General features: G+C 38.9%; 1 protein-coding gene across 1 annotated transcript; it reads left to right on the top strand.

Annotated features, from left to right (window-relative positions):
• Positions 1-9,078: 9,078 nt before the first annotated feature.
• On the top strand, positions 9,079-12,994 carry LOC103374148 (outer dense fiber protein 2-like; the record flags this gene model as incomplete). The annotated part of the gene is made up of 7 exons (XM_008304184.1): positions 9,079-9,137; positions 9,879-10,006; positions 10,542-10,635; positions 10,772-10,954; positions 11,404-11,591; positions 12,542-12,683; positions 12,869-12,994. Coding segments are annotated over exons 1-7 (864 nt in total), but the record flags the coding sequence as incomplete, so codon positions are not given.
• Positions 12,995-13,079: the final 85 nt, after the last annotated feature.

Below are 13,079 nucleotides of genomic sequence, written 5' to 3'. Positions count from 1 at the left end.
TGACATCAGCTTCATCATCCGTTCTACAGACATCTGTGTGCTCCCCAAAGTTTGTGTCTGTACGCAACAACACTACAAGGATAGATGCTACATGCCGGATGTTAGATAGTAAGTGCTGACCTTCTGCGCATGTATGGAATGGAGTCTTTCAAGTGGATTAAGAAGTAGTTGTAGGCCAGTCTTATACTTTTCCGATGTGTGAGCAGGCGAGGGTCTAAGTGATGTAAATTTTGTCATCTCCTCAAGGCTGCAAGGGCTTCAAAAGACACCCGCATGCAGCCCTAATTTTTCGGAGTCACAAGGGTTTGAAAGTAGTTATTAAGACCATGAACACATTAGGAAAATGTTTACTGAGGCAACAAGTAAAGTGAGAAGTAAAGCCAATTTCTGACTTTCCACAGTCGGACTCCTTTTTGCAACAAGAGTAGTCGCCCCCTGCTGGTTGTTAGAAAGAATGCAAGTTTAAGGCGGTTCTGTGCTTGCTTCACTTTACACACCAACAGGCTACATCAATCTTCTATATATTTCATCTTTATGCATGGTCTGCGCCAACAGTGAGGAAACAACAGTACAAGAGCTATGGTGAGCATGCTTGGCAGTAGTGTGCATGTGCTGAATACATGGATAGGACCTATTGTGCGCATATTGAAGAAACTCTCGTTAGTGAGTTAAAAGGATGTCCTGTCTGTGGAGAAATGGAGTGGATCACAGCAACATTACATTGTCTAAACTGATCCCGCCAGTGACTCCAAACAGGGCAAGCATAGTAGCTAAGGCACGGCTAAGAGGCAGTCGGTCCCTGCAGTCCCTCAGTTTCATTCCTCCCTTCCTGTCACACCCACGTCTGTCTCCACTTTGAACTCTTCTGAAAGGAATGCCCAAACATCCCAAGAAATCTCATGAAGGAATTAAAGATGAGTTCAACTTTCTAAAAAGGCATTCTAGCTAGCACTTACGCACACTTGGTCAAAGCACGTTTTCATTCACTTTATATAATGTTTCTGTTTTACTTGTATTCTGCAGTACAAAGTAGCATTTCAGTAGAATGCAGGAGTCTGTTGTCGGACAGGTGCCAAAATTAACTCTCCATGCAGTCTCTAGGGGCAGATCTGGGGAAATACTCCTGAGTTTGTTAGAGCGTGGCAGAAATGTGTATGTGGTGATTTAACCACATACACATTATGAATATTACTATTTGTTTGGATGTATTTTACCTTTGAACCATTACATTATTGTAGCGCAGAACGCAATTCAGTAGAAATATCTGAAGGGGGCGTTAGAAATCAAAAAAAAGGTTTTATTTCTGAAATCTATTTTTAACAAATGCATGTCTTTCTTCATTGCCCATAACAGTGCACTGTGGCATTGCTGTTGTTTCTTAATTTATTACGATAAGATCTATTTTTGACTTTCTGCCTCCCCTGCATCTTCTTGCATCCATATGTTAATATGTTAATTAGCTTGCTACCTGTCCAAAGTGAACATAAATCTTCATTTGCCTTAGCATCGCAATATTTGCATCCTTTTGTTGAGCCATCATTAGGTCTTGTGAATGATGCTCATTGACTGCATGAGATACCTGAGCTTGCGTGGCAAAATTTTAATCCGTACCAGTAAGCCTTCAGCAACTTCTGCTCGCTACTAAATCCCACATATGGACTATACTGGCCCTGTACTTTTCTTATCATTCCAATTTCCTCTTATAAAATGAACAGCATTCCTTCATTCCTTCACCGTATGCTCTGCAACAACCATGCATGCAAAGTTGTGAACACTCCTTTTTGAGGAGGGCTAGAGCCTGATGTCTGGCTGCATTTACTTGCAATCAGATATGAAGTCTTTCACTTCCAACCAGTCACAACTTTTCATGTATGCATTTTGGAATGGTGCATGCCTCCATCCCAATACATCTGTCCCCGGCAGTCCTACACTATGGATATTTCGTCTCACAATCACAGCTGTTAACAGAATCAAGAGAGTCCAATGACCTGCTAAGTGGAGGAAAGTCTGCTTGTTGACTTTAGTGATCATTGGAACACTAGAAGAGTTTCTACAACCAACAGACGGTTCTTAGATTCAAAGCGGCCACTGGATCTTTCTTCTAGACCACAGTGTTAGATGTCTCATGCTCTAACAGGCAGATTGTCCTGAAATTTCCTCTTCCATACAAGATAAGGCTGTTGTTGTTCTTCATTTAGGTTCTTATCAAATCCCATGAAAAGACTAGTGTCAACAATGTCTTTCTCCTTCTGTCTCTATGCTACACTGCCTGACCATCCAGCTGTTGGTTCCTATTTAGGGCATTCATTTTTAAAAATACCGTTCAATTTTTTTTAAAAAGAGGCCCAGATCATTTCCTAAAACGGCTGGTCACTGTATGGTTTTCACAAATGTTACTCAAACGTAACTAAGTGGTGCATTTGTTGGGGACTATTTTCAGCAGCACATTCACTAGTGGAGCTGTTTGGCCCTGAGGGAGAAAATATATCACGGTCAGTCTGTGACAATTCAGGAATTCGTGGAAATGGAATGGAAAATGCAGATTTTGTTTAGTCTTCATAGATGTGTTCACTGGGGCCAAAAACTAAGTTCCATAAAGTTTTGGCAGAATTTAGAGAATTTCACATGTTGTCAGATCTGGAAGTGACTGCACTGGTTTGTCTTACACATGCTATGGCAAAAATGTGGACCCTTAGCTTAGAATACTTGCCACGCATCAAATTCTTCCAATGCTAGAGGCCTCAAAAGTTGATGAAACATCCACCAAAGACAGTATTTTTAGTAGAAAATATGGATACATCCAGGAACTTTCTGGGGCTCCAATACCACCATCCTTTCGAAAGTTTGTTTTCAATTTTCAAAGCCGGGTAATTAAAAATTTGGTTCCTTCTGTAGCCGTCCAATCATTTGGATCTGCTGTAAACAGTTTTGTCTGTCCTCACCAAATTTCATTGCTGTTTCTGGAGATATTAAACCCTTAAAATGGCTGCCCAAAAAATATGTTTTTATAGGGGTTAAATTACAGAAATTCCCAGATCTGCAAACATATGCAACTCTTAAAATATAGCCCAAACTGTTTTGCAGGACTAAGTTTTGGTTCCCAAATAACAAATAAGTAAACTATGAGCAAAATCTCAGATGTTGGAGCAACACTGTTATCTGAAATGACACGGACTGATCCAACAGGTTTTGATACACACCGTTGTTAGCAGATACATTCACTGTTGGTTTGTGTTTTCATTTGATTATTTGGGGATAGTTAGAGAAACGCGTCGTATCACCAGCGTTAGGCTTTTTGTGCAGTTACCATTTTAGCCCAACGTTTTTAGAGGGACAATGACATCTATACGGCTCACATTTTAACACACCCAAAGCAGAAACAAGCTGAGGGTATGTGTAGAAAGTCAGAATGTCTGTCAGGTGTTGCTGTTGGAGATTTATTTCTGGCACCAGCACGGGCAAGCGACCTCACGGGCTGTTGTAGTGAAGATAGTGAAACCAGCTGATTGTTAACTGCCTCAACAAAAATGTTTAAATAGTGCAACGATGCTGGAAGTGGCCAAGCAGCTGGTTGGAATGAAGAGTTTTGAATTGACAAACACTATTTTTTAGTGTTTCTTATATTTATTGACATTGTTAGAGTATGTGTACACATGATGTATAGTAATGTTTTGGCAAAGATGTGTTTGTTCAGTATTTAAGTCTATAAAATGTGTAATGAAATACAAAGTTGAAATTAAGGAGGAGCAAAATGTAAAAGAGGCCAGTTTGTTGTTTGGCCATTTTTCTAATGTTACATTCCAACTTTCCAATGACTTGAAGAGAGGCAGAGGAAAAGTACCACTGTTTTCTCCATTTTACATTCGTCTGGGGAAGTGAGCCGTTTCTACCTTTTCTTCAGTTTTCACTGTAATATCCACCTTCCCTGATATTGACAGTTATGACATTTAAGATATTGTAGGCTTGCACTTTATAAAGTTTAATATTATGATCTTGTTTGTTGTGCTTTAGGGGGGGAAAAAAATGAGAAAAATCCTTTCATGTTAATGTTCTTCATGCCAGCCCTTCACATTGGTGACCTTATAAAGCAGTGTGGGTCAGTGATTTCAAACCTTTTCCTATAGGAACCTTTCATCTGCAGTGCTTTCTTTTTAAACTGCTTCTGCCTGGAATGTGTCAAGCATGTTGGTTGTATTCTGTAAAAGGGTTGAGTAGGCAGCAATAACGTGTATTTACATGTGTGAAAGAATTAGAAATCCTTGTCTCTTAGACAGCAGTGCTCTCGGATGACGCTGTGAGCAGGGATTGTAACACAATTCATGTTTTTGTTTTGTTTTTTATACCATTTCAACAACTAAAACAAAACAAAACAAAAAAAACCTGTTTGGATATCAACCAGGGCAGAAGAAAGAAATTTAAATCATCAGACATTGCATGTTGATAAGTTTGTTACCTCCAAAAAAAAGTCATGTGTGTTATAACATGTTATTGTATGGTGTGTTCCCAGATCTGAAAATACACAAAAGATATAACATCATTACAGAAAATGAGCATTATCTAGTGGGAGATAACCCTAAACAGTGAGGGGCCACTGTTCTCTGATCATATATATATGCTTTTTTTCTTTTCTTTTCTTTTTTTTAAGCTTCTGTTAAGATGTATTTGCTGTATTGATGTTTCTGTGCTTCACATTTAAAACACCGCCATTAACCCAACCAGTTAATTTATGATGTAGCACCAGTGGGATCATAAGTACAGGCAACTATTTGTTATAAGTTGTACTTTTGTTACAGCCTAACACTTCTTGAAACGAGATTATGCATCATATGAGTGATTATTAGTTTCTTACTTCATGTTTTTATTTTTACATAAGCTACCCAGCAGCATATGGAGCATGGTGCAATAGCATGAATTTATTCTGTATGATGCAAATGGCCTGTCCTGCATCACATCATTTGATGGGTGTATTAGAGTAGCCTGTTAGACAGCCCCCAAAGTCCTGGAAGCCGAAAGTTCTTTTTAGTGCAAAGGTCCTGGTGATGAATCTTGTGTGCACATTTTTATACAGTGTAACATGTTAAGTTGTGCACACAAGGAAATAGCTTGTGTAAAAGTCATATTAACTTTAACTTGTATAAATAAAATAGCTTGTGCAAGCAAGATATTAGAAAAACGACTCACATGAGCAAGATATCAATCTGTGTGAACAAGATAGCTTGTGAGAATAGGATGTTAACAGAATATTAGCTTGTGTGAACAGGATAGAAACATGTGCATGTAAGAACAAGACAATAAGTAAATTGTGCAACAAACTAAGTTGTGTGAACAAAATATCAGCTTGTTTAAACAAAATAACTTTTACGAACCAGATCACTTGTATATGTGAGATGGCCTCTGCAAACAGGATGTACATTTTGGGGGAAAGAAAGAACATAGTTTATGGTACAATCAAACTATTGCCTGTGCAATTAAGATAAGTGCAAATGAAATGTTAATCTGTGTGAACAAGATATTAACATAGTAATAATTTTTGAACAAGATGTTAACTTGTGCAAAAAGGATACGCTTTGTCAACGACATATACCAGACGTGAGGACACCCCTGTGAAGTTTGATCAATTAAATGTCAAATTATTTGAAATTGTATCACCTCCTAATGATTGCAAGTTGAACGGTGTTGTCTTATATAAACAACAAAAGCAACTACTTTAGAAAGCATTATAGTAGCAGCTCAATGCAACACTGATCACAAGTTAGACAATCTGTGACATGAAATTGAGTCCACCTGTAATTTCCAGTCAGCTGTTGCATGGTTATAAAATGAGCAGAAAATCTGATTGTAAAACTTAGAGGAAGATACAAGATCACTGACCATAAAAAAAAACATGGTTGCAACAGTAATCAGGAATTAAATGCGTGCTGTACACTGGTGAGGTGGACTGAGTCTGTCATCAGAAGCACAGATGGACATACAAAGTGCTGAAAACGATCTGAATCTCAGTAATGAGATTGCACCCAGTTCCTCCTGTGGGACCTGTATTTTTAATACAATAATAATAGTGTCAACTTTAAATTAGAGCAAATGCCTACTGTTCAGCTAAGAACTAACGCAATTACTATGAGGTGATACACTGTGGAATAATTAGACGTATAAGTAATATTGAACAGGGGTGTGCTCACTGTAGCTTGTGAAAACAAAACAAGTTGTGTAAAGTTGTACACACAAGCTTGAGCACATCTTGTGGATAGTCTGAAGTGACTATAAGTTGTCAGAGTTGATGCTGTTATGTATTCATACAGGATTGTAAAGCCTTATGCAGGGTGGACACTGACACACACACACACACAAGACAAAAACCCTACTTACGGCTTTCCTCTCTCCTTTGCTGCCATTGCCTTTACTATACCTACGATACAACGTTTACAAGCTGTCCGCTGTTCAAGGATATGTCAAGTGTTAAATGTGTAGTAGCCCGATTTTGCCTTATTAGAAAAAAAATCTTGCTGAATTTGAGGTATGAAAATCTAATGTTTCACCTACATTAAACATAACCAGCAAATGTTAGAGTTCTGTTGCAGTGTCACACAATCTTTTTTTTTTTTTTTTAACTAAAGCTGCCATTTTGTACTTCCAACGTTCATACAATGAGATGCATATAAGAAGCAGAGAGCCCAACACGGATTTTTCAAGACCAGCCGTAGGGGTAAATCAGTGCTCGCCCTGCATAACCAGTATTAGAATCCACCAGAGCACAAGAAATAACCTTATTTTTGACATGGGTGCACAAGCACAAAGGCTGCTGCTTCATGTAAAGGACCCACTACCACAGAGAATGCAGACCATGCCTCTTGGGAACACATCACAAATAACTGCCGACTGATCAATCCTGTTTTCTTCCCCCGATATGCAGGGTTTCTTTTTACATTTTTATACTTGTAAAAATGTCCAAAAGATGGGTGCAGCCCTCCTTTATAGCAACATGTGTGACTTGCTTGTTGTGATTATCATTCAGTGTCAAACTGTCAAATGTATTTTCAATATTTCAGTTTAAAAAAAAAAAAGAAAAAAGAAATGAACAAATGATTATCTCTGTAAGCAGCATGTTTGTTTAGAATAGAAAGTGCCAAAGACTGGTGTATTATCACTTTCCCATCTTAGCAATGATTGAAATCAATTATTGTATCAGATGGGGGCTTTTTTTTTCGGTGTGTTGTCAGATGGAGCCAATAAAGAAAAGAACATTTGGCTTCATTAAAGGACTGATCTGTGTCTTTACTGGGGCTGGGAAGGATGTTTAAATGCACTACTTTGTCGCAGATAGTTTCAAATAACGGCAAAGATGAAGAAAAGACTGGGAGCGGAACAACATGTTCAACTTCATAAGTGTCCAAAACATTGAAGCATAGAGGCTGGTCCTATGCATGTTTAGAAAAGCAATCATGTTAAAGAGAAAGTATTTGAGCCACATCTTTGAATGTCTTTGAACTCATACCAATTAATTAGTCAACTAGTTTACTCAGATTTCTTTATTTTGTTTTATATAGAAAACGTTAATTCAGCAGTTAGAATCAATGATGGTTTTGAAGAACAGTCTGTGAATCTCATGTCCTACAGCTCCACTGCTGTACGGCCACATGATGCATGGATACGACCCAGGTGAAGATACACCTGTTCTTTACACTGCTCCCTTTCTATTTAGTTTGTTAGTATGGAACATGGTTGGTGTTAGACCACAGTGTGATCACAGCCCTAAAGCAATAATAATAATAATACAGATATTAATGATGCATATTATTCTGTTGGGATGTTGTTATTCCGTTTTATTGCTATCAGATAAAGTTTGTTCACTGTATACACTGTACCGTAGATCATATAACAACCCTGCGATAAAAAGGTCTCCCTGAAATTTTTGTTTTAGTTTTGGTGGCTTTATTTTAAGATTTTTATGAATTAAATATTTTTGTTAGTTTTTATAACTGTAAACATTTTTTTATCACTGTCAGAAAATAAACAGGAATAAAACTGGAACTGACGTCCATTTTGGAAAGCACAGCTTACAGGTAACATTTTACTTATAGAGATGGAACCTTTGCATTTTATTACTTACATTAGTCCACTCTGCAGTTTGCACAATCTGAAATGTTATTTATATTTCAAAATATGATATGATAAAATGACTCATGCTGGGGGTTTTTTTATAGACAAAACTCCCTCTTTCTTCCATACATTTATATATCACCATTACATGTCACGAACTCTGTGTTTCCCCCGAGGTCCTGTGTTTGTTCTCTCTGCAGACGTCTCTGGATCTGAAGCTTCAAGTCTGATCTGCAGCCGCTGGCCTCACTGACCTCCAAAAATATTCTCTGTTCTGTTTTTTTGGTTCCTCCCCACCATCACTGACTGCTTTCTTAAAGGGAGTCAAAAGGCAACTTTGGATTATTGGGTTCTCTGTTTATAATTCCTACGGTCTTCACCTTACTGTGTGAAGTGCTGTGAGATGACGTGTTGTGAACTGGCACTATTATTGTGAGTAAAGTGGTTTTATTTGAAGTTTGAATAGTTGTCCTTTGTATTGGGCATCGCACATAAAAGGATTAAATGTCAATGCAGCTGTCACCACCATGGTAACTTGGACTACGGTGAGCTGACAGCACGAGACCACCAACTGTGACTTCATGTTCCTTCAGCGCCCTCCAGTGTTTGCATTGGCATACTACATAACTACATTTAATTCAATTCCTCTGACGTCTGTCCACATTATTGTTTAGGTCTGTACTGGCAGCTTGTGGTAGCAGTGGGTAAAATAAATTAAATGGATTAAAGTTGATTGAATCAGCTTTACTAGTGGTGACTGTTCCGGGGTATGTCTATAAAGCACACGAGCTTGTTGAGTCGAGTGCGTTGCTAAGGAACGTTTGAACGTCCCACTCTGGTCCAATCACTGTTGGACAAAGATGTCACATGCTTTAAACGGACCAATCAGCGAGAGAGCTAGCTTCACTACCTGTTGAAGTTTCCACTCCAGCAGACTTTTTTATGCTAACCTGCTTATTTTGCTTGTTAAACCACAAACGCTGTCCTGCTAATGAACTACATTTTTAGACGCTGAAGAGTTTTTATTGGTTTCTCTTATGGTAAGATGGAGAATTTGTTCATTAATTGCACAGGGACTGAAATGCTGCTGTCAGGTTTTGCTAATAAGCTAAGGCTAATGACAGGCGACTATACTGTATGCTTCTTGCTAAGCTGAGTTGCCTTTTGATTCCACCTGCTATATCCATCTGAAACCAGTTTCTTTATAAATCGTTGCCAGTTCATGTGTTCAAGTCGGAATCTCTAGTTGTGATCATTTGTGTAGATTTCAGAAACCTAACTGAGTTATATTTTAATGCAGAAACTGATTCTGTAAGTGTATTCCGTTGTTTTTTGGTTGTGGTTTTTCATAAATATATGACAGAATATTCTTCTTCAGGAAGATCAAATACGTTAAAGCATACAAATGCAATTAAACTTAAACATTTTTCAGCCATACTTACTGGTTTTGCCTGTCAGATTCTAAGCATTAATCTTTAGCCCCTTTTAACGAAACAGGAATTGCACCATTATCTGAGCAGATGCAACCCCAGTACTACTAAATATATTGAAATGCAATAATAACTTCATAACCACCTCATAGGAAAACGGTCAAAACTTAGGCAATCAAATGATACTCAAATTTCCTGTATTTTATGTGGAATTCTTTTCCTTGTGCTCGCACACATTCCTGACTGTTCTTTTCCTCATCACTCATATCTTCAGCTTAAAAACCATTTTCTGTTATAAGTTTTGATGTGGACGCCTGCATTGATTGGTTGTAATCATTCACTGTTTCACAGAGGAAAGCAATGAGAACCCGATCAGGTTCTCCTCCAATTCATGTGCACGTCAATGACACCACACCTGTACATGTACATGTGAAGAGCCAGGGAACAAATCCTGTCAGGACATCCAAGGTTAGAGACCAGCTTTGTTTGCCAGTAATGTGTTTCAATTTTAGTGTTTTCAGTGATTTTTGTTGTGAATGTAAAGTACTTTTAAAGTTGTGTGTCTCCTTGATGTTATCTTTTTTTTTTTCTTATTTCTTGCTTATGAGTTTTGAAATCTCATTCTGCTCGTTTTATTTATAGTGGAGCTGTTTGTCAAAGAGAAAAAGTCCAAATTCTCTGATCCCAGCTACTTAAATGTGAATACAGTGTGTTTTTTTCCCTGAATATCTGAACTGAATCTAAACTGAATATCTTTGGAAAATTTGTCATATTTTCATCAGTTTCATCAGTTTTCTGGCATTTTATAGACCAAACAACAAATCATTTATTCAAGGAAATAATGGACTGGTCACCCATTCAAATAGTCGTCGGTTTCAGTCGTAATTCTTAGGACATTAAGGGTTTAATTTATTCATAGTGTAGCTATTCTGCAGCATAAAAAGGCCTGACACACAGCAATGACATGCTGCTGTACACAAAATGTGTTTAAAAGGGGAAAACCAAAGACGACAGAGGAAATCTTCGTCCAACAGCTAAGGTCAAAACGTCTGTGCCATGGAAACCACCAGGAAAGACCTCCACACGGGATGCATCATACAAGTGGGAGGTAACATGTCTTAAAGGAAAATTATGCCCCATTCCCATCTATTGCCGATTTTTAAAAGACAGTTTTTGCCTCAGAAATGTGAAAGAATTCATCAAGTTAAGGATGTAGTGCTACTGAGAGTGTGTTTTGCATCAAGGGACCGACGCACTGTCTTGAGATTATCCCACCACTGCCTGAAACGGAACCTGAGCAGTCCCAGTCTGCCCTGCGATTGGCTGACCTTACGTCAGAGGAAGAGGAAGGCTTACACGGACGAATCAGCCAGTATGAGAGGAAGATTGACAGCTTACTGACTGAAGTAAGCTCTCTGAAAAATGAGGTTAGTTTCTCCCCTTTTTTCACTTTGGACTTAGCTTGTCTCCGTCTCACAAATCCCACTCTTTATCAGGCCACTATTAGACCAAAAGCCACAGGCAGGTTTGACATATATTGTTATACTTATTAGATCATTTGGCTTATGTTTTTATTATTATTTCAAATAATGTATCCCAATGTGTGATTTTGTGACACTTTCAGTGTCACATACCCGTCTAAGTGGAGTGGAGTGGTAACCCAGACAGCGAAAACACACAAATGAAGTCTCAAATGAGGGATCGAGCAAGATTTTGTTGCAGTATGTGAAACTGAGTGTGGCTGTATATGAGTACAAAAGCTGACAAATATATAGTGAAACCAAGTCATGTATGAAATCTAAAAATGGGTTTGTTGTCTGTTTGTTTGTGTGTCTGTTCACGTGTACATTTGCACATATGCACTATATATTTTCAGGTGGAACTGCGAAAGAAGGAACAGCTGCTAGAGCGCCAGTCAGAGCAACTGTGTGTTTCCCAGCGGGTGATCGCCGAGCAGGAGGAGGAGCTGGCTGAGGTGACCAAGGAGCTGGAAGAGACAGAGCGGGAGAACACACGATTACGCCAGTCCATGGAAAAGATGCTGGAGGAGACAGACTGTAACAGGCAAATATGATATCAAACTATTTCATAGTGTTGTACACGAGAAACACCCTCTCTTGGGAAATAGCTTAGACTTTAGCTGCATAACGTGCAGTTTAAAGGACAAATGACTATTTTACAGCTACATCTGCTGTTAGCTTATCATGAATAGATGGATAGAGTCAACATAATTTGGCAAATTACACAAGCTTACTATTAGATTTTGCCTATAGTGATTGAGTGAAGCACCAAGCTGTTGGCCTGTGAGAAGGGACATGAGGAGATTTATACCCGGTGAAACTGTTGTTGTTGTTGTTGCAAGTGCACAAACAGCAGCCAGATTTTTGTGTATTTGTCAGTAAATATCAGCTCATTGTCACTGAGTCAAGCATTCTTGCTACATATTGCTTTACATGTTTGCCACTGTTAGAATTCTTGGCCAGTTGGATGTGATGTCCTAGTCTGAGACACCAAGTGAATACAGCACTGATCTTTAAGTCAGATTTAGTGGTGAGTGTAGATTGAGGAATTTGGATTTAGAATGTACTGTCACCTCTCAGCTAGAAGGATTTAAATCTCGGCTCTTCTTGTGTAGAGTTTGCATGTTCTCCCTGTGCCTGCATGGTTTTTCACCGGGTGTCCCAAAACATGCTGAGGTTAATTGGTGATTCTAAATCGGTGTGAATGTGAGTGTGCTTGGTTGTTTGTGTCTCTCTGTTGCCCTGTTATGAACTGGTGACCCATCCAGGATGTATCGTGCTTTCACCCTGAGTCAGCTGGGAGAGACTCCAGCCCCCCAGACCCTGCAGAGGATAAATCAGTGTATAGATGATGGATGGATGGAAATTCAGAATGTCCGTCTGGTTTTCATTTCTGTGTCGGTGTCTCAGAGTCACATAGAGGAAATCCTGTATTAAAAATGATCAAACATAATTTCTGTTCAAAGGCATTTTGTTTGTGTCTTGTCTTTGCAGACAAGACAGGGACAGCATGCAACAGGACAGAGATGCTCTGCTCAGGAAACTGATGGAGGCTGAGGTGGACGGAGCAGCAGCTGCCAAGCAGGTGTCAGACCTGCGAGAGTCTGTGTCCAAACTGTGCAATGTTGGTAGTGCTGTGAGTATTAACTCAGCATAGTTCTATTTCTGTGCCCTCTAAGATTCAGTGCACTTTAGAAACATGTGAACTTTAAAAAACATGTTGCTTTTTAATTAACGTTATACAGTGTTATATGATGCAATTCAGTGATTTGTCTGTACTCAGACCTTTGTTCTTCTATCTCCTTCTGTGTCCCGGTAAAGAAGCTGTCTGGCACCGAGTCTTTACTCTTGGCCCGTCAGAAAGAGCTGTTGCTTCAGAAACTGGAGACATTTGAGGCCACAAACCGAACACTGAGGCACCTTCTCAGAGAGCAGCATGGATTGCAGGTACTGTGTGTGATACATTATCAAAACACTGCGTACATCTTCACCACCAGGGTATGCAACAGGGAATCAGATGTTGAGCTGTATA

This window comes from Stegastes partitus, unplaced genomic scaffold (assembly GCF_000690725.1).
Source record: "Stegastes partitus isolate 25-593 unplaced genomic scaffold, Stegastes_partitus-1.0.2 Scaffold2154, whole genome shotgun sequence".
In the NCBI taxonomy this organism is placed as follows: Eukaryota; Metazoa; Chordata; class Actinopteri; family Pomacentridae; genus Stegastes; species Stegastes partitus.
Note: the sequence above shows the minus strand (reverse complement) of the source record. Positions and strands in the feature narration are given on the sequence as shown.